The 23087-nt window shown below is 36.4% G+C and overlaps 1 protein-coding gene across 1 annotated transcript; it reads right to left on the bottom strand.

Moving 5' to 3' along the window:
* Window positions 1–287: 287 nt before the first annotated feature.
* Window positions 288–22151, bottom strand: golph3a (golgi phosphoprotein 3a). The gene is made up of 4 exons (XM_079815129.1): window positions 21605–22151; window positions 7073–7204; window positions 6216–6330; window positions 288–3539 (listed from the first exon to the last, which is right to left on the bottom strand). Exons 1-4 carry the CDS (start codon window positions 21818–21820, stop codon window positions 3115–3117), a joined length of 888 nt encoding a protein of 295 aa, XP_079671255.1. The 5' UTR covers window positions 21821–22151; the 3' UTR covers window positions 288–3114.
* Window positions 22152–23087: the final 936 nt, after the last annotated feature.

The raw sequence follows: 23087 nt of genomic DNA, 5'->3' as shown, positions 1-23087 counted from the left end.
CATTAACTAATGTTTACTAATGAAACCTTGTTGTAAAGTGATACCGAGAAAACATTCTCCGAGGTCAGGACACTTTTTTTTATTAGTTTTTTAAATATTTACTTTTCATGCTCATTTCTAGACACTATTAAGTATCTCTGCATCTGCCTGAAAACTAATTCTAACAGGTAAGATGTAAAAAAAAGTTTTTGTGTTTTATGTAGGGCAAAACAACCCTTTATAAAACACAAAAAAGGATTCAATAGATGTGGGAGCTGAATACATAAACAAAACAAAAACATGTTTGTATGTTGGAAATCATCTTAGCTTCTTTATTAACACTCAAAACTGAAAATCCCACTGGTTACAAATGCATCAATATGGGATACTTTGTACACCGCCTCGTAAGTTAAACCCTATTTCTTCTGATATTTAGCCACAAGAATTTCAAGGGCCCGCGCTTCCTTTGTTTTGCTGCATGTCTCAGCCTTGCCCGTTTTTCTTCGACATATTTATTTAAATTATAATTTTTTTTTATTACCTTGTAAAAAAAGGTGAATTCTTCAGAGTTTGCATCTATGTATTTAGCAAGGGTGCAACAACCTTCTATACATCAAAGAATCCTGAAATAAATGGCAACACTTTAGTTTAGGGTCCAATTCTCACTGTTAACTAGTTGCTTATTAGCATGCATATTACTAGGATATTTATTAGTAGGCTACTTATAAAGCACATATTAATGCCTTATTCTGCATGACCTTATTCTACGTCCCTTTATCCTACCCATTACCTAAACTTAACTACCTTAATAACTATTAATAAGCAATAATTAGGAGTTTATTGAGGCTATACTAAAGTGTGACCAAAATGTATCATGGTTTGATAATAAGTAGTGACTTGAGCACCAAATCAGCATATTAGATATGATTTCTGAAGGATCATGTGACATTGAGGAGTGGAGTAATGATGCTGAAGCTTTGCCATCACAGGAATAAATTACATTTTAAAATATATCAACATATAAAGAGTTACTTATTTTTCAATTGTAATATTTCACAATATTACCGTTTTTACTGTATTCTTGATCAAATAAATGCAGCTTAGTGAAAATATGCGACTTTTCAAAAAACATTAAAAAAAAAATCGTAATTACCCCAAACTTGAATGGCAGTTCATGTCCGTCAGAATACATAGAAAAAAAACTAAATATTGTTTTGGTACAACATTTTTTTCCCCTTTTAAAGTACATATAAATGCATTTATGTGAAAGACAACACATTTTACATTTCTGAATTGGCCTCCTATATGTGAGAAATAAAACAAAAAAAAATCAGACTCATCAAAAGCAGCACTTTCTTCATCACAAAATAAATAACAGATGATGTTTGAGGCACTTTCAAGACCATAGTTTATTTCATTGTAATAAGAAAGTATATACATTGGGGTCCCTTTATAGTGAGTTCTAAAGCTACACACATGATCTTAATTTTCTTCCACTCTGAGATACTTTTCAGACATGTGATAATCCCATAGGCCGACTCTTCCAAACAATTGGTGGATTTCCCAGACCATTGCTACATACAATTAACTATTGTGAAGCAAGCATTTAGCATCATTGTGAAAAAAAAACAAAGAACAAAACAAAATAATTTTGATTTAAATTATTGCTATAAAACTGAATAAAAATCAGCATAAAATGAAAAACATTAGGATGAAGTGTTTGAATAAAGGCTTTCCTCAACAGAATTTCATAGTGTAAAAATAAAATTAAGACATGCTTGTGCTAGCTGTTACATGCCAGGCAAAATGAACAGGTTTGATACAGAGTTTGCTCATGTGGTAAGCAGCATGATTTGATTACATAAGAAACTATAAACAGATTAAACTAGATTGGTGACAGAATGCAATGTCAATCAGCTAATGATAAAATACTATCAAAAATATACTGACTCGAGAAAATGGAGGAATCTGCTCTTACATATAAAAGTCACATTATACATATATAAAGTATGACTACATGAAGTGAAAATCTTTTGACATTCAAAACATTTCCATAAAACATCTCTTAAAACCTTGAGGACTTGCGCTAACCTCTACATAAATCAATGGAAAAATATTTAAAGAAAATTAAGCTGTATGCTTTTTTTTTTTTCCGGGAGGATACAGATTCCTTAATTAAACTCTTGTGGATCTCAAATAAGTTTCTGGTATAGGCATATACAAAGGGTCTGAAGACTGCTGAGCAACTGAGTAACACATGCTTTCTGAATCTAGCTCCATTAATGCCACGTCACAAAGAGCTACAATACATCCTGCACCTTGAGAGCTATGCATTCAGTAACCAATCTCAGGCACATAAAAGTACATTTGAAAGTAACAGAAGAGAAAGCTAATGAGGAATCACAACAATAAATGTGTGAAGAGGTAGAGTTTGAAGCATTCGTGGGGTTTTTAATGGACCAAACGGAAGGAATCGCAATGGCACAGCTGTCACAAATTGCTGATAATCCACCCAGTAAAAACTAGACAGGTTCTCTAACAGCCTGAACTTAATCTAAACTTAACTCTCTAAATTTGCATTTACTAGCCATTAAAACACTGCTTTAGTCCTTGATAACCTTTTTGGTTTCTTTTTAGGCCCCATTATTAGTATGAAAACAAATTGACAACAAATTGAATTAAAAAATATGATACACTGCAGTGTACTTTATTTTCTTGAGCATCTGTTGAGTCGTACCATACGCAGATACTGCTTCGGCGTACATGGCTTGACACAATGAATCAATTCCAATTAAATATACGAAACTGAAGACAAAACATTGTAAAATCTGTTAGGTACTGTTAGGCTGTTTTGTACAGCAATGCAAAATATAAATGTTCCAACAGTCTACGGTGAGAAAGTACCCAATTGCATTCAAATAAACAAACGATTAAAGGAGGACAAAATTCCCTTTTCAAACAAAAGAGAGAAACCCAATGATAGATCTTGCAGAGAGTAGGGAGGAAGGGAGATATCTACAAGGAAAGAAAACCAAGACTCCATTTTGATACACCAGGTCAACCACTTCTCAAACCTGATTTAACCAGTCCAACTGTTTTATTTTCCATCGCACGTCCATCAGAACTGAACCTGCTTCATTTGGTGAAGGCGGACACCACAGCCCACAGCAGCTCATTGGTGTTGTTCTTCATGCTCTCACCCTCAGGCTCCAGGTCGAGCAGCTGCCGTACTCTCTTCATGGCCAGATCGTACTGGTCATCCAGAAGCGGGGCAAACGCGTTCTCTAGAACATCAGAGGAATGGGCGAGGAATATAAGGGCCAGAATGCGCTTGTCCATTCGGTGAGGGTCGTTCACCCACTTGTCCAGCACGGCCTCCTGCACCTTCTTAATAAGGCGCTGCTTAATATTATTATTGGTAAGGGGGTGCGTAGTCATGTCGAACAAAAGAAAGTTTTGTTTCTCTGTGGTGAGGACACCCTTCTCAACGAGGTTCTTGGCCAGGCGCTCTCGGACGTTACGCAGCTGATAGTGAAGCTTCAGCGGGTTCCATGTCTCACCTGCAAAAGACAAGCACTTTCAGCATCGACTAACAGTCACATTATTTGACAAGGACAGAGATTAAACGAATCTATCGGATTCAATATGACTACTGAAATACTTACAATTTGTGACCGTAGTATTATAGTAGAGGTTTTTTTCCCAAATATGTGATTTATGCTGATATCTTTTCTTTTTTTTAATTGCTATGGCTATAGCTTACAATATAAAAAGAAATCAAGAAAATAATAAAAACTGACAGAAAAAGTACTCTGGCAGCCGTTAAAAAGTCTGGCGCAAGAGGTACAGCTCCCATAAGGGCTGTATATTTGTGACATTTCACTGTAAAGGACAGAGATGGAACAAATCAGGCCTGTTTGCACCTTGTGCAGTTTATTGCCAAAATGTATTGCAGGAATGCATTAAACCAGAAATGTAAATAAAGAAGATTTCATCACTACTTAGACAACAGCAGCACAAGTTGAGGTGAAGAAGAAAGATACAAGTGCGTTACTTGAATGGACCTCTCATCTTTTTAAATAGCACAGTATACATAATTAACTTATAACTACTATAATAATAAATTAAGGGTTGCACCATAATTCTAATTTTAGTCAATATCAGTAAGCTTTTATTTCATAATGCCAATAACCAATAAACGGTTAATATAACAATTCTACATTATTATGCCTAATTAAATAAAAAATTAAACACTAAGAAAAAAAATATTTAAATGCACGCGTATTTAGGCATAACAACATTTAAAGTACAGTATGAAGAAAATATTAATTTTGAGATTGATTACATTTAACATTTTAATGATTAACTTGACTTTAAGTGAGCATTAAGCCGCGTTTCCACCGCAGGAATTTTCCCCAGGAACTAGGGACTTTGAGGTGGTACTTGGTGTGTTTCGACCGCAGGAACCAGGGTCTAAATGAAGTTCTGAGTAAAAATGTCCCCCTCAAAACATCCCTGCTTGCGAGGTAGTACTTTTTCAAAAGCCGCGTTTCCACCGCGGGAACTTTTTCCAAATTTAGGAACTTTCGGGGGTGGGACTTGGGCACTGAACATGCCGATTGGTTGAGCTCACGCAGCATTTTATTTCAACCTAAAAGTCTGTTGCGGTGCACTGCTATTCAAATCAACAACGGAGTTTAAAAAAATATGACCGATGGGCCGACGACGAGGTTCAGGCTTTATTACGTTTATTTGTGGAGGACGAAATCCAGTAGGCTCTGGAAAGTCGCGCGCAGTCCTACGTCACCGGACTAATCTTCATGGTACTTTAGACCGCTATGGAAACGCAGACAGCAACAGGTCTGGGGGAAAAAAGTTCCTGGGACAAATTGTTTCAAGTAATTTTGGTGGAAACGGGGCAATAGATGACAGCAAAGGTAATCTAAATGTAAAAACCGGGATACAGGCACAATTAAATATCCAATATCAACCAATACCTATGAAAAAAAAAAAAAAAAAAATTAAAAGCAAGAAAAAATATGTATTGCTATAGTGTGCATCCTATGCTAGTTTTCAAGAGTATAGTCCCATTTATTGATAGCCGCTCCAACAGGCCCATTAGTTTAAATATATGTTTTTGTCTAGTTTTCAGCCGTTTTGAGTCTTTCACAAGTTGCTGACAGCAATTTTGAATGCAGAAGTCATGCTACAGTCCCTTGAGTGAGTACCACCAGCTCAGTAGGTCAGCTCCTGTGCTGAAGCAGAGAAGTACAGACATCACAGGATCAAAGCATGCTGTGCTGAAGTATTTGCTAGTCATCAGCCTGCAGTAATTTATGGCTCTGATCTAATTCTGTGCACATTTTTATACACTCTCTAAACGAGGATGGCAGCTCCTTCTCTCAGGCGCTTTGATCTCACCCTTTGACCCTTTGGATCTCCATACCGAGACATTTCCAAATGAGCTCATAGCCACAGTAGGTACCAGAAATCTCTCGATCTTTGGACCAAAGCAAGTCTGGATCCAGATGTTTTATGCGCACCAGGCGCAGTATATTTAGCAGGTAGCGATGGTTAAAATGGTTAAATTTAATACATTTTCATGTAATCTGATTAGACTATTGCTCAAATGTTTCAGGTCAGTAAGCTTTGTAGTACTTTTATTCAGAAAGGATGCATTAAATTGATCAAAAGGTGACAGTGAATACTTTCATAATGTTACAAAGTTTTCTATTTTAAACTAATGCTGTTCTTTTAAACTTTCTATTCTTCAACATTTATAATAATAAGAAATGTTTCTTGAGCACCAGATCAGTTTATTAGAATGGTTTCTGAAGGATCATGTGACTGAAGACTAATAATGGCTGCTGAAAAATCAGCTTTGCATCACAGGAATAAATTGCATTTTTAAAATATTTATTACAATAGAAAATGGTTATTTTAAATAGTTCACAATATTACCACTTTTACTGTATTTTTTATCAAATAAGTGCAGCCTTAGTGAGTATACAAGACATTTTAAAAATCTTACCGACCCCAAACTTATGAACTGAGGTGTATAATATAATCAGGGAATATAGGTCTGGTTAATAACCACTATAAACAATAATAATAATTAAATAAGAGTTTAAATAGTAATATTTATGCTGGTCTCTAAAGCCAAGGTATGGTAATACTGAGGTAATTAGGGGAAAAAATTCAAGATTAAGGATCACAAATGATCTGTGGTTACTCACCACTGAGCAACTCTATCCAGCTCTGCACGGTTTCGGGCGGTTGAGTGTCTTTTATGTGTTTCAGAGCCTCGTCCAACAGCACGTCCCCCGTTGGAGCATCAGACTTGCATATAACCTAAGAAAAAAAAGGAGAAGGGAAACGTCACTGAACACATTAAAACATTATACTGCACAAAAGCACCACTGACATCAAGGCAGAAAACTCATGAGGGTAAAATCATGTGAAGGAGATGAACTATTTAAACTGAAGACCAAAGAGTTTTACTTCATATATTAAATCTAATGCATTTTCCAGGGACACATCTGAGCCCGGTTTAATAATAAAAGTTCTCACTTCCAACAGCTAACACCAACCGCAAAAAGAGGTCTCCTGACATACAATTCATATCAAAGTGCTCCCTCTAGTGGTAGAAAGTGTCCCACACAACTGTACATGTACTGACACAAGAGTGCTGAATTCTACAAGCACATAAAGAAGATAGCCTCTAAATTTGTTCAGTCCAGCTGTGTTTGTAGAAACCTGTGCAATTGACCCTGTACCATCAGTATAGCCTAATAAATCTGAAATGTTTAAATGATGCTCAGGGAACATATTTTTAAAAAACATGTCTCTGCATTTTCTTTTTGGTCGGTACAATGAAAGTCATGGGATCCAATGTTATCTGACGTTCTTCAAAACACCTTCTTGTAAAAAGAACAACATAACATAAGGGTGAGTAAATGATGACAGAAGTTTCATTTTTGGGTGAACCCTTTAAATGCGCGTAGAACATGAACACAGCTGAAGGAGGCATCCAAAACAGGAAGCCTCTCCCTGTTGTATGATCATTTCCAGAGTGCTGAATAGTTTGTCTTACCTTCCGGGTAAGCAGGCTTTTCCTCCTCATGCCACAGGCCTCCAGCTGCAGTCTCCCTCGTAAGGCCAGCTCAATGAGCATGCAGCCCCGCAGGCCTGATGAAATGCAATCATTCCAGAAGGAGGTGTAGCCCTTGCACATAAACAAAACAAAGAAAGTCAATATACAAGCCTCATGGAGGTTCAGAGCTTTAGTGCAGCAACACAACTTCCATCCAAATGGTTTGTGAACAAAGAAAAATGTCCTAAACAGTTTACAGATGACTCAAAATGATAAACACTGCTAATATGCACTTGTTTTGTGTAAGATATATCTGTTCTTGTGTCATCACACAAGGATCTAATTTATGTCAGCGGAAAGACACATTTCCAAGAAACAGCTTTATTGTAATTTGTGGGGAAAAAAACTGTAATTTGAACGTGAATTTAACAAAGAAATAACCGCAATATGCATTGCCCAAAAACTTTATCACCACACAAAATCTATAAGGAAGATTAATAAGGTTATACATTTATAAATCAAAGTTTGAAAAGCCACTTACAGAAATGTGCATGTAATTACACTTACAAATGAAACGTTACAATTTAACTTTATAATTTAATTTTAAATAGCATAATCTCCCCAAATACTTTAAATTGACCCCAATTTGTCACCATTTATTTTTAGGGTACGTTTACGACAACGATGTAATAAAAATGGAAAAGTTTTGCCCTTCGCGTTCTCACGTTGATGACAAAGTTCTCAAAACGATCCTCGTAAATGACTAAAAATGCCGTATTATGCATGCCAGGCCATTAGTTGGCGATGTCACTGTAATTAAACACTACATGGCTACAGACTGAACATGTAATACGCATGCGCGTGACGTCACCGTTTTCACAAATTAGCGTTTTTGTAGTTTACACGGGGACGATAATGCTAATCAAAACGGTTTTCAAAATGTATTTTCAGGCTGCCAAAACACTGTTGCCGTGTGAATAAATGGCCAAACGCATAAGTTCTGAGTCGCATACATCGTTTTGAGTCGGTTTCGTGTTTACGCAGTTATTACATGAGACGAGGGAAACGATCGGATAGGGAAAGCTCTGGCTTCGGTTGGATGTGGCCTAAGTTTGTCTAATCAGTTGAAATGAAAATGTATACTACACACCAGAAAAACAAAACCGTCAAAATAGCAACAATAATATTTGATCACACAACTGGTTGGTGAAATACATTTGTCACTATTGCATCTCTTTGAATTGCAATTCAGTAAATTTCTCCAGCTGTCATGCTAGTTCAACTTGTGGGGTGTGGCCAATACAAAATTCCAATGCCTGAACTGAATTTATTCAATAAAATGGGGAATTTTATTCAGTTATTACTTTTTATTTGTAATTTTTGCAGCTCCATCTGCTGCAGTGTCATGTTAAGCAGTGAAATTAAGTGAGTGATGGATCAATCCAGCACTAACAAGGCCTGCTTTGTGAAGGTCCAGCCTCCCTGTCCCAGAGGCCATTACTGGGAAACAACAGGCCTCTTTTAAGGTACTGGCAACTCAGGCAACGCTCTGCACGTGAAGTGGAGCACATGCAAAACCCCAGAGTGATGCACATGGACTAAATAATCAAGTCAATAATTTTGACTACACAAACATATGTTGCAGAATTTGCTTTAAACTGAAACTGATGTCATCACTGCACACCCACATGGCTTGAATTTCATGTCTTTTTTCAAGGGGAACTTAAAAAGGAATCATCAAATGTCAAAGCTGCTTTTTCATACAACAAAAGTGCATGAGGATCAAGTTGAGCAGCAATTATGCTTGGTTTATTGAAAAATAGCTCATATTAAGAACTACTTTATATTTTAAAGACATACTGTAACGGTCAGTACTATTTTTTTAATCTAAAATAAATTAATACTTTAATTCAGCAAGGATGCATTAAATAGATGAAAAGTGACAGTAAAGAATTGCATACACTGTTTTTTCTTCCCAATTGTGATGTATATGAGGAGTGAAACTAGAACAAAACAAAAAACAGAAAAAATTTAGGAGAGTCAGGACTTGATTTTGTCCATTGGAAAATTCATTGGATTGTTGTGGTTTGCTTTTGCCGTGACAGGTTAATAAGATATTACAATTAAAATGAATGCATATGACGACATTGCTTCTTTAAACAGCATTCAAGCTCAAGAAAGGTCTGTCATGATTTTCTTGTTGACACTGTACATAAGTTCACTGTCCTGTGAGTACACTAGATGTACTTTGTACTCTAACTACATAAAACCAGAGAAAGAGCTGGCACACAAGCAGACAGTCATGATAATGGTTCAGTAGGCAAAGGCAGCTGTATTTAAACATGGCACAGTCTCAACTGTTGGAGGAAATTAACCACATGCAAAATAGAGGGCTTCATTTACTCCAGGAGGGTATTCCAGAAAGCAAGGTTAACTTCCCGTCACATATACCTTGAACTCTCGGTTGATTAACCCAAACCTTGCTTACACGAGGTATGCTGGTTCCAAAAACAAGTCCGGGAATAATGCCGCGTTCCAGGCAACCCGTAACCCGTGTTTTTCCGACCTTCTACCCGTGAAAGTGCACTGGAACGGCAGTCAAACCCGTGACTTCCCACCCGTGAACTCGTACTAGATCGATGTACTCCCAGTTACGAGATCTGACGTCACATAGCCCGCGAAGCAACAATGGCAGCCCCTATGGACGAGTTGTTTATGAAAGTCTTACATTAAAAACCAAATATAAGGTATTGCTCTAACGTTATTTATCCGCAAATGTTATGCATTATCAGCAGCTTTTCTAGTGTTAGCTAGTTTTCAGGCCATGGAGTGCAAGAATAAATGAATACCAAATACATTTCCAAATATACAAATACCGTAAAATAAAAGGTATATAACAGCTTCTCTTGCCTTATGCGCCGTTTTTCCTCCTCCGTTTCCCTCAAATAAGCATGGTGTAAGCACCTTTAGCGATAGAAATTATTGTAAATGAGCATAATCCCCGTAAGGTTTGCCATTCTTTGTTTACATCTAGCTCCCGCTCAGGCAGTTTGACGTAACTTTGCCTGGAATGCTACAAAGTCTTGAGTCGTGGTTTGAAGTCGTAACTTACAGGCTCAAAAACCTGCCTGGAACGCAGCATAAGTTCAGCCAACTCACAATATGCTCCCGGGCAGGGCCTGAAATTAACACCCGACCACGCGCCAAATGCGGGTGAATTTTGCAATTGGCGGGTAACACCGTCAATCTACCTGCCACATTGGCAGGTAGCCAATGAGAATTGAGTGATTCATTGGGCATTTTGAGAGGATGCGACTACGTTCATGCAATCGGAAAGAAGATGAGGCCATTCTCTGAATACGTTTGGATGTGCGAGTATTGAACTGTTGGTGAGATGGGACGAGATAATAATGCAACGCTGACGTAGGCTACAGTACAATGAGAGTTGCACAGATGTGTGTGCGTCGTGTGCGTGTTGGGAGTTGGGAAGCGGTGAGAATGTCCGGTACGTGGTAACTTTACCAGTAATAATAATATTCATTTAGTTCTGTTTAACCGTTCCTGAACGTGACTAAATCAGCCATCAACACAACCGCGTGTGATGTGTTCACATACGAGCCGCGGTAGGTCTATATTTGGACTCAGATTAGCAGCAGTCAGTATGACTGTCTGTGACACGGGACATCAATGGATAAAAAGATTTTTTTAAATGTACATTATAAGAGTTATTATTAATTATATTGATTTTGTTAATAACTTGACAGCACTTAAATGTGTATTCTTACAAGTTAAAGAACAATGTTTGTGGGACAAGTGGATTTTTGAAGTGAAAAGTTTTCAAGTGAAAGAATTTTATAGACAGATTAAAACATCAATAACAAAAAACTAGGGAATCAACAAAATGCAAGAATGATTCTGCATTAATTTAGCGCAAGTGGCGATCGATAGTGGATTATAATATATAGCCTAATGTATAATAAACTGACGGTTACAGTGTTGCGCTGTTGACGCTCGTGCAGCCTCTCGAGGAGAAATCAATGTTACTGAATGATTCAGCGCTTTGAATGAATTGTTTGTATCAAAGATTCAATGACCTATTCATAAACGACTGACTCATTCTTAAATGAATCATCCATTTGAACGAATCGACTCAATGACTCACTCATTAAAACAGTCACATGGTGCCACCTACTGGTGGTTTACTTTCATGTTTAAACAATTTCCAACTTTTTTTTTGTATATTCAAAAATATTTAAAACAAACAATCTCATAAAATGTTTTAATGCAGTTGTAATTTTTCAGAGTAAATTATTTCATTTGATTGGTAACAGCCCTACAGTTTCTTATTATTCTAATTTAATTTATAGATCAAATTCAAGAATATAAACTGAAAGCTGAAGCATAGCCTATATTTAATAAAATTATGGGGAAAATGCCCTTTATAAAAGGTAAAAATATAAAAGATATGCAGATTTAAATATTTCAAAGCTGATTGAAGACTGTTGAGAATATTTCTTCAGAATAAATTATATTTACAACACACACAAAAAATCTGGACAAGCACGTGAACAGGCTTGTCGAGGAGAAAAAAAAAAGTGGCTGGTAAAAAGTCACTGTGGCAGGTGGATTTTAAAATCCACCTGCAACAGTGGCTGGTGGTCAAAAAAGTTTATTTCAGGCCCTGTTCCCGGGTAACATACAAGGCATTCTCAACAGAGCAACGAATCAATGATTCACCATGGAAACAGGCGCCAAGAAAAAGTGTGCCATTCTACTTCCTCTTCTTTTGTTTAATGGCGATTTACATAACCTATTTGGTGCACATCGCCACCTATGTTTAATAAGTAATCTTTAAAAAAAATATATTGTTTGTTTGCTGCCAATTAATTGAAAGCAGATCCATATGCGAGATGACAATAAAACAAATAATAAATATATTTTAATTGAATTAACATTTAAACTTATTTTTATTTTATTTTTTTATTCTAATTCTTTAGAATTAATATATAATATTGTATACTATATAACTGAAACAAATTTGGTTTTATTAATAACTATATTAATTATATAAAACACATCTGAATACCTCTTAAGCAAACTAACCCTGGAACATAACCTGCTCCGGAGCAGATTATGTTCAGAGAATGAGTTGCTATGGCTACTTAACGTTACATACCCTGAAAGTTACCCCCGTTTTTGGAACCAAAAGTTGAGGTTATCAGCTTTCTTTCTCTTAAACATACCTGGGTATGTCACATTACCTGCTTTCTGGAATACCCCGCAGACTTACATCACAGTAGACCAGTGCTTATTTTTTTGTTATCTTATGATATTTCCTTGCCTTTTTGTTGGTTTCAATGTGGTTAGTAGTCACATTTCACCCCAGACTCAAAAGAAAGACAAACAATGGTCACACTTAATTGTAATGTGTCTTTTACACAAATAGGTACTGTATACAATTAACAATATATGTGCATCCTACAAGTTTAAGGTTTGGTTTAGTTGCTTGTTACTATAGTAAATACAAGTAATGCGTAACAAGGACACATTCAAAAAATACAACAATAAAATCATTAAAACCATTAAAGGTAGGGTAGGCAATTTTGGAGAGGCCCTTCATAGCGCTCTCTCCAAAGCCATGTCTCCGCCAAAACACATGAACGCGCACAGCCAGAGCGGAGTCTGCAAAGCACCACAAGACGGTGTTAAATTATCTCATGTCTCAAAGCACATAACATTACAATAATAATGCTCAGAGCTCTGACTTGTAAACCTCCAGACTGCAGCTGATTAATTTCACCGTTGATAGTTTTGAAACATAGAAACACATAATTCCAAGTCTGAGGACGTAAACAGCTCTGAGTAGAGCGCTGCGGGTTGCCATTTCTTTATTAGTGATGCAACAATCATGATTAGTCATGGCCGATTCAGATTCTGATTTTTTCACAAGCAAATTGGCTGATGTCGATACCGGTTTAAAAGTTTTTTTCTTTGTTTATTTGCTCTATAACAGGCAAATATGGCCTTAAACAAAAAATATCTGTAGCCATTTGAAATTAGAGGCGACCACTGAATTTAATCACGATCCAAACAAAGACACTACACGCATGAGCATTTTTTGTTTTGTTTTTTGCATGAGCATTTCAATTAAATTGTATAATTTCAAAATTTAAAGCAAAAATAGAATGGTCTGACTTTTGAAATTATGCTACATAAGACACCTACACATAAAAACAGACGGAATTAATCAGCGCTCATGGAACCGCAGCAATTTCTTTGGGTACCGCTGTACACAAAGCACCTGTGCTTATAAACACTACTTTATACGGAGGTAAGAGGAAAATAAAAATAAAATGTCATCAAAATTTTTGTGAATTCATAAATAAATTCCCATTCAATATTTATTTTTCTTCCTATATTTTGAGCACCGTGAACAACTTCCAACCAACTGAAACTTTGGGAAATGACTGCAATGCAGTTTGTGTGCAAGTCCGGAACAGAGATTGTCCAAAATAAAACAAAAAAACGTCCTGTTGCCGATCGTGTGTTTGGAGCAAAAACCGGCCTGTTCTGATTTATGGCCGGCCGACCAGTGCTACTCTTAAAGTGCCCCTAGTATGGCTTTTCAAATATTCCTTTGCATGCAGTGTGTAATATAGCTGTTTGTGAAAGTAAACTGTCAGCAAAGTTGTAAAGTTGAAAGTGCAAAAAAATAAATAAAACGTTATTGGGTCTCATTCACTATTTATTGCGTGGATTCTTTCGTATTTGTACGCACTTCTCATGAAAAATCTCCGCCTGATTCACAAAATGTTCGCACGCAGCTACGCACATGATTTTGTTGTTAGCGTCGTTCTGATGTTAGTGAATTTGGAGTATTCTAAATGTGCGGCCGCGTGCACAAGGTTAGTCATTTGCATAAAACACACCCAAACCATCTCCATATAAGGGCTTTCCGCACATGCTCTCTTTACAGCCTTTCGTCTCTCGCCTGGATCCTCGAGCAACGCCAAGAGTGCCATTCTCACCAGTTCTCACAATAAACACCTTTTATAAAGACCCAGAATACAGAGCTCTCATTAGCCAGCTGTACACGTATATCTGCGTTATTCAGAGAAACTTCACAGCTGAAGCTATAACGCAGCTTTCTTACTCTTTAACTGTATATGATTGAATGTATTTAAAATGAAATTAAATTGTATTTAATAATTTCATTATATACTTTTATAAATGGATTACAGTCATGTTATGATGAAATATAGCCCAATTTCTTAACAATTATAAAGCCACACAGAGTAAGTTCTTTTTGCATATGTGTGGTTTCATTTGTGCCTATATTTTTTCTTAAATTTAGAAAAATAAATTATTACGAAATCTTTGGTGAATTGTGATTTATTCTTTAAATCGTTCGTATGCACATTTCACAAACAAATTTGTGCGTACGCATGCTTAGTGAATGAGACCCATTGTCTCCCAAAAGAAAGAACCGACTCTGAACCGCCTATTTGAGTCGTTTGTATTTCGAATCTTACTGAGTGATGGTTCTACGTCACTAGAAAAGAGGTTTGTGTAATGCCCGACTATGTTGTCTCGAAGTTTAAAAGGGATTCGCAAAGATGGGTCAGCAGTACTCTATTTATTTGGACCAGCTTGCTCCTCAGAATCAAAGCCTGCAAGCAGTGTTGGGGAGTAGTTAACTACAAGTAGCGACGCTACTAACTTAACTACATTTTTCAGTAGCTCAGTTACTTTTAAAACAATGTAGCTTTTCCGGTAGCTAACTACGTTTTCCAGCAAGTAGTGGCGTAGCGCCAAAAGCTACATTCCATTTTGTGTGTTGACGAGCCTGCAATGCATTGAAGCAGCACAGTGTTTTCTTCTTATTTGATCATATACTAAAATAGCGCGCTACCGCCATCTATTGTTTCATCGCGCATCTTGCGGCTTTAGGGTTCACAGAGAAGAGATCATCTGATGATTATGTAAAGGACATACAGGAGTGGGTTGATAACTTTACACGAATCGATAAAAGGTTACACTTGATTTATACAAACAAAAGATTAAAACGCTGTCTGCGTCAAAGGCTTCAAGCACATACAGGTGAATAATAGCCTTTTTAAATCGATTATCCTGCTATAATATATATACATACATACATATATATATACATATATACACACACACACACACACACACACACACACACACACACACACACAGGTCATATAATTAGAATATCATCAAAAAGTTTATTTATTTCACTAATTCCATTCAAAAAGTGAAACTTGTATATTATATTCATTCATTACACACAGACTGACATATTTCAAATGTTCATTTCTTTTAATTTGTGTTATGAGAGCCAAGGTTGCTCTTATAGAGGCCTTCAGCTCTTCTGCATTGTTGGGTCTGGCATATCACATCTTCCTCTTCACAATACCCCATAGATTTTCTATGGGGTTAAGGTCAGGCGAGTTTGCTGGCCAATTAAGAAGAGGGATACCATGGTCCTTAAACCAGGTACTGGTTGCTTTGGCACTGTGTGCAGGTGCCAAGTCCTGTTGGAAAATGAAATCTGCATCTCCATAAAGTTGGTCAGCAGCAGGAAGCATGAAGTGCTCTAAAACTTCCATGTATACGGCTGCGTTGACATTGGACCTCAGAAAAGGTGCTCACAGTGGACCAACACCAGCAGATGACATGGCACCCCAAACCATCACTGACTGTGAAAACTTTACACTGGACCTCAAGCAACGTGGATTGTGTGCCTCTCCTCTCTTCCTCCAGACTCTGGGACCCTGATTTCCAAAGGAAATGCAAAATTTACTTTCATCAGAGAACATAACTTTGGACCACTCAGCAGCAGTCCAGTCCTTTTTGTCTTTAGCCCAGGCTTCTGACGCTGTCTGTTGTTCAAGAGTGGCTTGACACAAGGAATGCGACAGCTGAAACCCATGTCTTGCATACGTCTGTGCGTAGTGGTTCTTGAAGCACTGACTACAGCTGCAGTTCACTCTTTGTGAATCTCCCCCACATTTTTGAATGGGTTTCAATCCTCTTCAGGGTGCGGTTATCCCTATTGCTTGTACACTTTTTTCTACCACATACAGTCCCTGTATTTTACAAGAAATGGCTCATTTGAATCCCAACAGCTTTTGTAATAATGTTTCAGTGCAAAACAAAACTGTCAAAAAGTATTCTAATATTCACACCTTGGTAAAGCCCATTGAGTCAATTTTTGCAAAGACATAAGTGTTGTCGCCTTGTCATATGAGCTTCACCTGTGACTAATAATGGATCAATTAGGTCTCAGGTGTGTATAAAAAGAACCCCAGTACACTAGACCTTCACATCAACTGCAACTAGACCTCTGCAAACATGCCTAAGATACACCCTGAGACTAAAGTTTTGATTATCAAGATGCTGAAGACCAGATCCACTGCTGATGTGGCAGACACCTTCAATGTGTCTCAGCGTCAAGTACAGAGGATACAAAAAAGATTTGAAGAGACTGGAGACGTTTTTGACAAGCCCAGGTCAGGCAGACCCCGCAAGACAACTGCTCGAGAGGACCGTTTGTTGGCTCGAAAATCCAAGGCCAGCCCATTTTCCACTGCAGCAGAGCTCCACGAGACCTGGTCACCTGAAGTCCCTGTGTCAACCAGAACAGTTTGTCGGATTCTGTCTCGAAATGGCCTCCATGGTCGAATCAGTGCCCAGAAGCCAGCACTAAAAAAAAAGACAATTGAAAAACCGTGTGGCATTTGCCAAGGTCCACAGCCTGCTAAAAGGATGGACGCTGGAAAGTGGCAGAAGGTGGATTTTTCAGATTAATCTTCTGTTGAATTACACCACAGTCGCCGCAAATATTGCAGGAGACCTACTGGAGCCCGCATGGATACGAGATACACCCAGAAAACAGTGAAGTTTGGTGGCGGAAAAATCATGATCAGGGGTTACATTCATTATGGGGGTGTGCGAGAGATCTGCAGGGTGGAAGGAAACATCAACAGTCTAAAATACCAAGAAATTTTAGCTACCTCTTATATTCCCAACCATAAAAGAGGCCAAATTCTGCAGCAGGATGGTGCTCCATCGCATACTTCCATCTCCACATCAAAGTTCCTCAAGGCAAAGAAGATCAAGATGCTCCAGGATTGGCCAGCCCAGTCACCAGACATGAACATCATTGAGCATATGTTGGGTAGGATGAAAGAGGAAGCATGGAAGACGAATATTGATGAACTCTGGGAGGCATGCAAGACCGCTTTCTTTGCTATTCCTGATGACTTCATCAATAAATTGTATGAATCCTTGCCAAACCGCATGGATGCAGTCCTTCAAGCTCATGGAAGTCATACAAGATATTAAATTTGGATCTCACAGCACCACTACTTAATTTGCTGACATATTTTTGTATTTGCAGTAAATTTGTTCAATTTCTGTATAGGCGACAAAACTTTTGTCTTGACAAAATTTGACCTTTCTGTCTTGATTAAATGATAAATCTTTTTTCAGTGAAACTAATTTATTTCAGTGCATTAAACATCATTTGGGAGGGCTTTAGCTTTTCGTATGAGCTATTTCTAACACCAATTGATTAATTAAAAGTCAGGTTAATAGCAGGTGTTTCTACAAAATAGATAAGCGACATGACTTTTGTCAGGGACTGTATTTTCCTTCCCTTCGCCTCTCTATTAATGTGCTTGGACACAGAACTCTGTGAACAGCCAGCCTCTTTTGCAATGACCTTTTGTGTCTTGCCCTCCTTGTGCAAGGTGTCAATGGTCGTCTTTTGGACAACTGTCAAGTCAGGAGTCTTACCCATGATTGTGTAGCCTACAGAACTAGAGACCATTTAAAGGCCTTTGCAGGTGTTTTGAGTGAATTAGCTAAATAGAGTGTGGCACCAGGTGTCTTACATATTGAACCTTTCACAATATTCAAATTTTCTGAGATACTGAATTTGAGATTTTCCTTAGTTGTCAGTTATAATCATCAAAATTAAAAGAAATAAACATACATATATACATATATACACACATACACACATATATATATATATATATTATATATATTTATATATATAATATATATATATATATATATAATATATATAATATATATATATATATAATATATATATATAATATATATATATATATATATAATATATATATATATATATATAATATATATATATATATATATATATATATAATATATATATATATATATATAATATATATATATATATATAATATATATATATATATATATAATATATATATATATATATATAATATATATATATATATATAATATATATATATATATATAATATATATATATATATATAATATATATATATATATATAATATATATATATATATATAATATATATATATATATATAATATATATATATATATAATATATATATATATATATATTATATAATATATATATATAATAATATATATATATAATATAAATATATATATATATATATATATATATATATATATATATATATATATATATATATAATATATATATATATATATATATATATATATATATATATAATATATATATATATATATATATATATATATATATATATATATATAATATATATATATATATATATATATATATATATATATATAATATATATATATATATATATATATATAAGAACCTGAAAGATCATTACGTGGTGTTTGTGGACAGGACAGGAAAGCGGTTTTCTGAGGTGAGAGATTTTTTTTATTTTGTAACAAGCTACGAAAATGATGATGTTGCTGGGACTCCAAGGTAGCATTTTGCCTACCTGGCTAAATGGGGAAACTGGTTCTCTTTGCCCTTCCATGAAGCTTGAGCGATCGCCCAAGTCACGTGACATGCACTTGGAAGACAAAAGTTAGTGTATACTCATAAAATTTAGTAAAAATACAGCTCTTAAAGTGTACTAATTACTATTTAATCTAATGTCAAGGAAGAAAAAAATATTTTGTGGCATGAGGTGAAGTGAGAGATGGGCTGGGGCAGATGGGGGCGGGGCGCGTTCGGTTCGACATGAGAGTATCGCGGTTCGAACCGTGGGTGGTGTATCGCGGTTTTCCGGTTCGGTTTGAATATCGTTACACCCCTAATACATATCAAAGTAGTTTCAATGTAGCTAGCTACATTTTGGTAGTAACTTGTAGTGTATCTAACTACTTTTTCAGAAGGGTAGCTTGACTGTAGTTAAACTACTTTAATTTATAAGTAGCTTGTCAAACTACAGTTTCAGAGTAGCTTCCCCAACACTGCCTGCAAGTATGATTAATTATTGATGTATATATTATGTATTTTATATTGTGTAAGTTTCTGGCTAACCGGATAATTCACATTGCTGTCATACTGAAATCGTTTTAGGTAATAGTGGCCCACAGCTGCTGAACTGTGTCTATTAATGCAGATAGTCTGTCGTTCTAACAACTATGAGTAAAGATAAAGGATAGAGCAAGATTTGTTTTACAAACTTTAATGTTACATCAGTTATTCACGTTAGCGCTGGACTAATGTATAATAAATTAGAAATATACACATCGGTGAAATATGACCCAGACAGGTTTCTGACAGGTTCTGTGAGATTCTCCCAAAATCAAGCAACCAATAGCCAGAATATCTGCACTGGGTTTTTTTTGACAATGTTTTAACTTAAACATTTTGGTGCCAACCATCAGCATGAGCAAACTGTAGACTGGGAACATGTTATGTTAATCCATTTATCCTTTCTGCTACTTTCCATGCAGATAAGCAAATATAAAACAACCAAGGAAAGCTTTGTGAATAAGCACCAAGAATGCTCACTGCAGATTTTAATCACTCTAGACCCTCTGTATTGTTCTGTATTGCAAAACAGTGCACTGCTGTTAAAAATACAAGGAAGACTTTTGCAAAACTAATATACTAAACAAAATGTTCAGAAGCAGGGGCTGTCTCTTGAAACCTGTCATGCAAGTAATCATTGATCAACCAAACCATTAAACTCCAAAACCTAAATATTTGACATGTAAAACAAACAGAAACCCACTGTTTGTGGACAAAGCAACAGGATCCAAGACATTGCCTGAATAAAAGCTATAAGCTACAATTCATTTTGGCAGTAATTCAACATGAATGAGTTGTAGAGGGGTGTCTTCAGTAACACTGCCCTGTCAAATGCCTGCTCAACCAAAATAGAACTACAAAGGCCAGACAATGAGTTAGGTACAAATCACTACCTACCATAAACTTTAATTAAGGGTCGATTAATACACCAAAACTGGATCATTTTAGGTGCGTTGTCGCTTTCCCTTTATTAAGGACAGTCATATTAGTTAATACCCAAAAGTTTACTCACAAAATATTACTTATGACCTTCCCTCTTAGGAGTGTTCTACCATTGTGGCATCTAGAAGTGTAACAACCAATAAACCCACAGTTTGGGAAGATAATAATCAGTGACCCATGTGTTTACTTTGCTTTTCAAACAGATCCTCCATGTTGGTGACCTCCCTCCCATCGAAATGGTTATGATCAGAATGGAATACTAGCTTACAACTTACTAAATACAGAACAGTACAGACTGCATACTTGCCAACCACTAATAGCAAGTAAAACAGAAGGCATTGGATGTTTAACTCTGCGAGTGATGTCAAGTTATTACCTACCTTAAAATAACTTCTTTTTTTGAGCAAAATTCTAACATTTGGCAGTCCAAACATTTTATTTGATGGAGCTTAAAACAACGGTTATCAAAACATTTTGGATGTTTTTCTTATTGGCCTAAGTTGATTTATGTCAACTCATTAGTAGAGGTTTCAAGACATGTTTCGATCAGCATCAAAAGGCAAACTATAAAAAAAAAAACTTGGATTTGTCCAAAACAAATTGGATTTACATGCTTTGTAAGAATGTGTACAACATGTGGGTGACTAGTGACAAGGACAAAGATCTCAGTGGGCGATGACATTTTAACTCTATTCATTCAATCATCTCGCAACTACAGATCTTAATAATAAACAACTGCTTCCAATGTTAGTTTCTTAAAGCAGCTTTGTATCTGAAACCATCATAGCGAGCTTCATGTGGAAATGACAAGATAATGTCATAGCCTCTTAATGTCAAACTAGTTACCATATGCTATAGGAAACGGAGTATAATTATAGTATTCGAGAGTTAAAGACATTACTCGTTTTTTAAAACTATGTTTTTTACGCAATGTCAATGTCGATTTGTTTCGACAGTCTGATGGGTCAGAGAGAGAACTCGTAACTGCAGTGGAAGGCAAGCTAAAAGCTACATTGCATCACAGTAATAATGTTGTTTGCTTTTCACTCAAAACGCCATCAATATAAAAATAAAAGTGATTAAAAAAACTGATTCTTTCCAGCTGCATCTTTCTTTAAAGAGCTCAAATATGAAGCACGCGATTGTGGTAAGTGATAATGAGAGACAACAACAGACAACTACAAAAAAATAAAGCAATACAACAACAACCTCGCGGTCTTTCAATCCCAGAAGCAGTACTTCCTCCATCAGGGTCAGCCTGGTTTCCTTGGCATCGCCGCTGTCGTCGTCGTCCTGCTCGTCTCCACGGCGGGGCTCGAAGTCCTCGTCGCCGGATCCGCGCTCTCTGTCTGCGGCTGCAGCGCTGCGCGAAGCCTCGGTGCGCCTTTGCACCAGGCCGGAGCTCCGCTGGGTCAAAGTACTCATTTCTCAAACACACTAAAACAAAACCTCCTTCCCAGACTCCTGTCTGAGAACAGACTGGATTATTCAGTCCGATGCATAAATGATTCCCGTGGTGAGTAAGGGGAATAAATGTGTGATTCGGGATTTGTTTTGCAGAGGGCCCCCTCGCGATCCCTACCGCGGACCGTCGCTGATTCCGTCAGGTTTAATATGGCGACCAGCCGTGACGAGAACAGCACAGTGGATGTGGCATCTCAACACTCACTGAGGTTGTATCTGAGGTGCATACCGAGAAAGCATTTTCGGTTAGATAGCACCACCAGAAGTTAACTTATTAGCACCACCAGAGGTTAACTTATTAAAGTGAACTAAAACCATAAAAGATATTTTCGTTACGTAACCCTCTGGGACATCATTTGTAAATTAAAATTGCTTTTACAATACAATAAATACAATAACAATGTTAAACAAAATAAAATAAACATTTTAGTAATATGTGCTTGGCATTTTTTGGCAAAAAAAGGAAGTGAAGGAGACGTTAGATCACATGCTGTCAAGGGACCATGAGTTAATTTTAGACTAGAAAATGCATATAAAATCCATTAACAAACCGAACAAAGCATTTCTTTAAAAAAAAAAAAAAATCTGAGTCATGCATAAATGACAAGGTCATTTTAGGCCAAGGGGATACATATTTTCAGTGTAGACTACCTCAGTAGCTGGCACTTCTGCTCAGTACTGGCAGGCAGTACAATAGCCTTTTCCCTTTGTTTTGGGTTGATATTAGTAAGTTTTATAGAAGACAGAGAGGAAAAGCGGTACTTTTCCCAGAAATTACTAATGATAGTGACGACAGTGAATCAGAAATTGAGGTAAAAAATGTTTAGGTTCAAGGACATCGAATTATGTGTATAAAGTGTGGGCTACACTGAAAAAGAAGAGTCATGTTGATTTTCACTTGTGCTATTGATGTGGAATCCCAGAAATCATTTTTCAAGATATGGTTTCACTACTTTCAGTGAAGTTGCATCTGAATTTGTGTAAATTTTTTACATGTGAGTTCCAAATGAAATATAGTAGCACAAAATAAAATAGAATAAAAAAAAAAAGCTTTTAACGTTTTTTGAAACACTAAGACCTTTTCACTACTTTTCAGATTGCAAAGATGCATTTGAATGTATGTGAAGTTTCAGACAATTTGTAGGCTACCCTAATAGGACAAAGTCAGTTATGACAGCACCCTAAAAAAAGAAGGTAATTTTGGAAAATGATTTTAGTCTTTAAATAT

Source organism: Gobio gobio, assembly GCF_949357685.1.
Source record: "Gobio gobio genome assembly, chromosome: 4".
In the NCBI taxonomy this organism is placed as follows: domain Eukaryota; kingdom Metazoa; phylum Chordata; class Actinopteri; order Cypriniformes; family Gobionidae; genus Gobio; species Gobio gobio.
The sequence above is the reverse complement of the archived record's forward strand: the minus strand, read 5'-3'. Positions and strand labels throughout refer to the sequence as shown.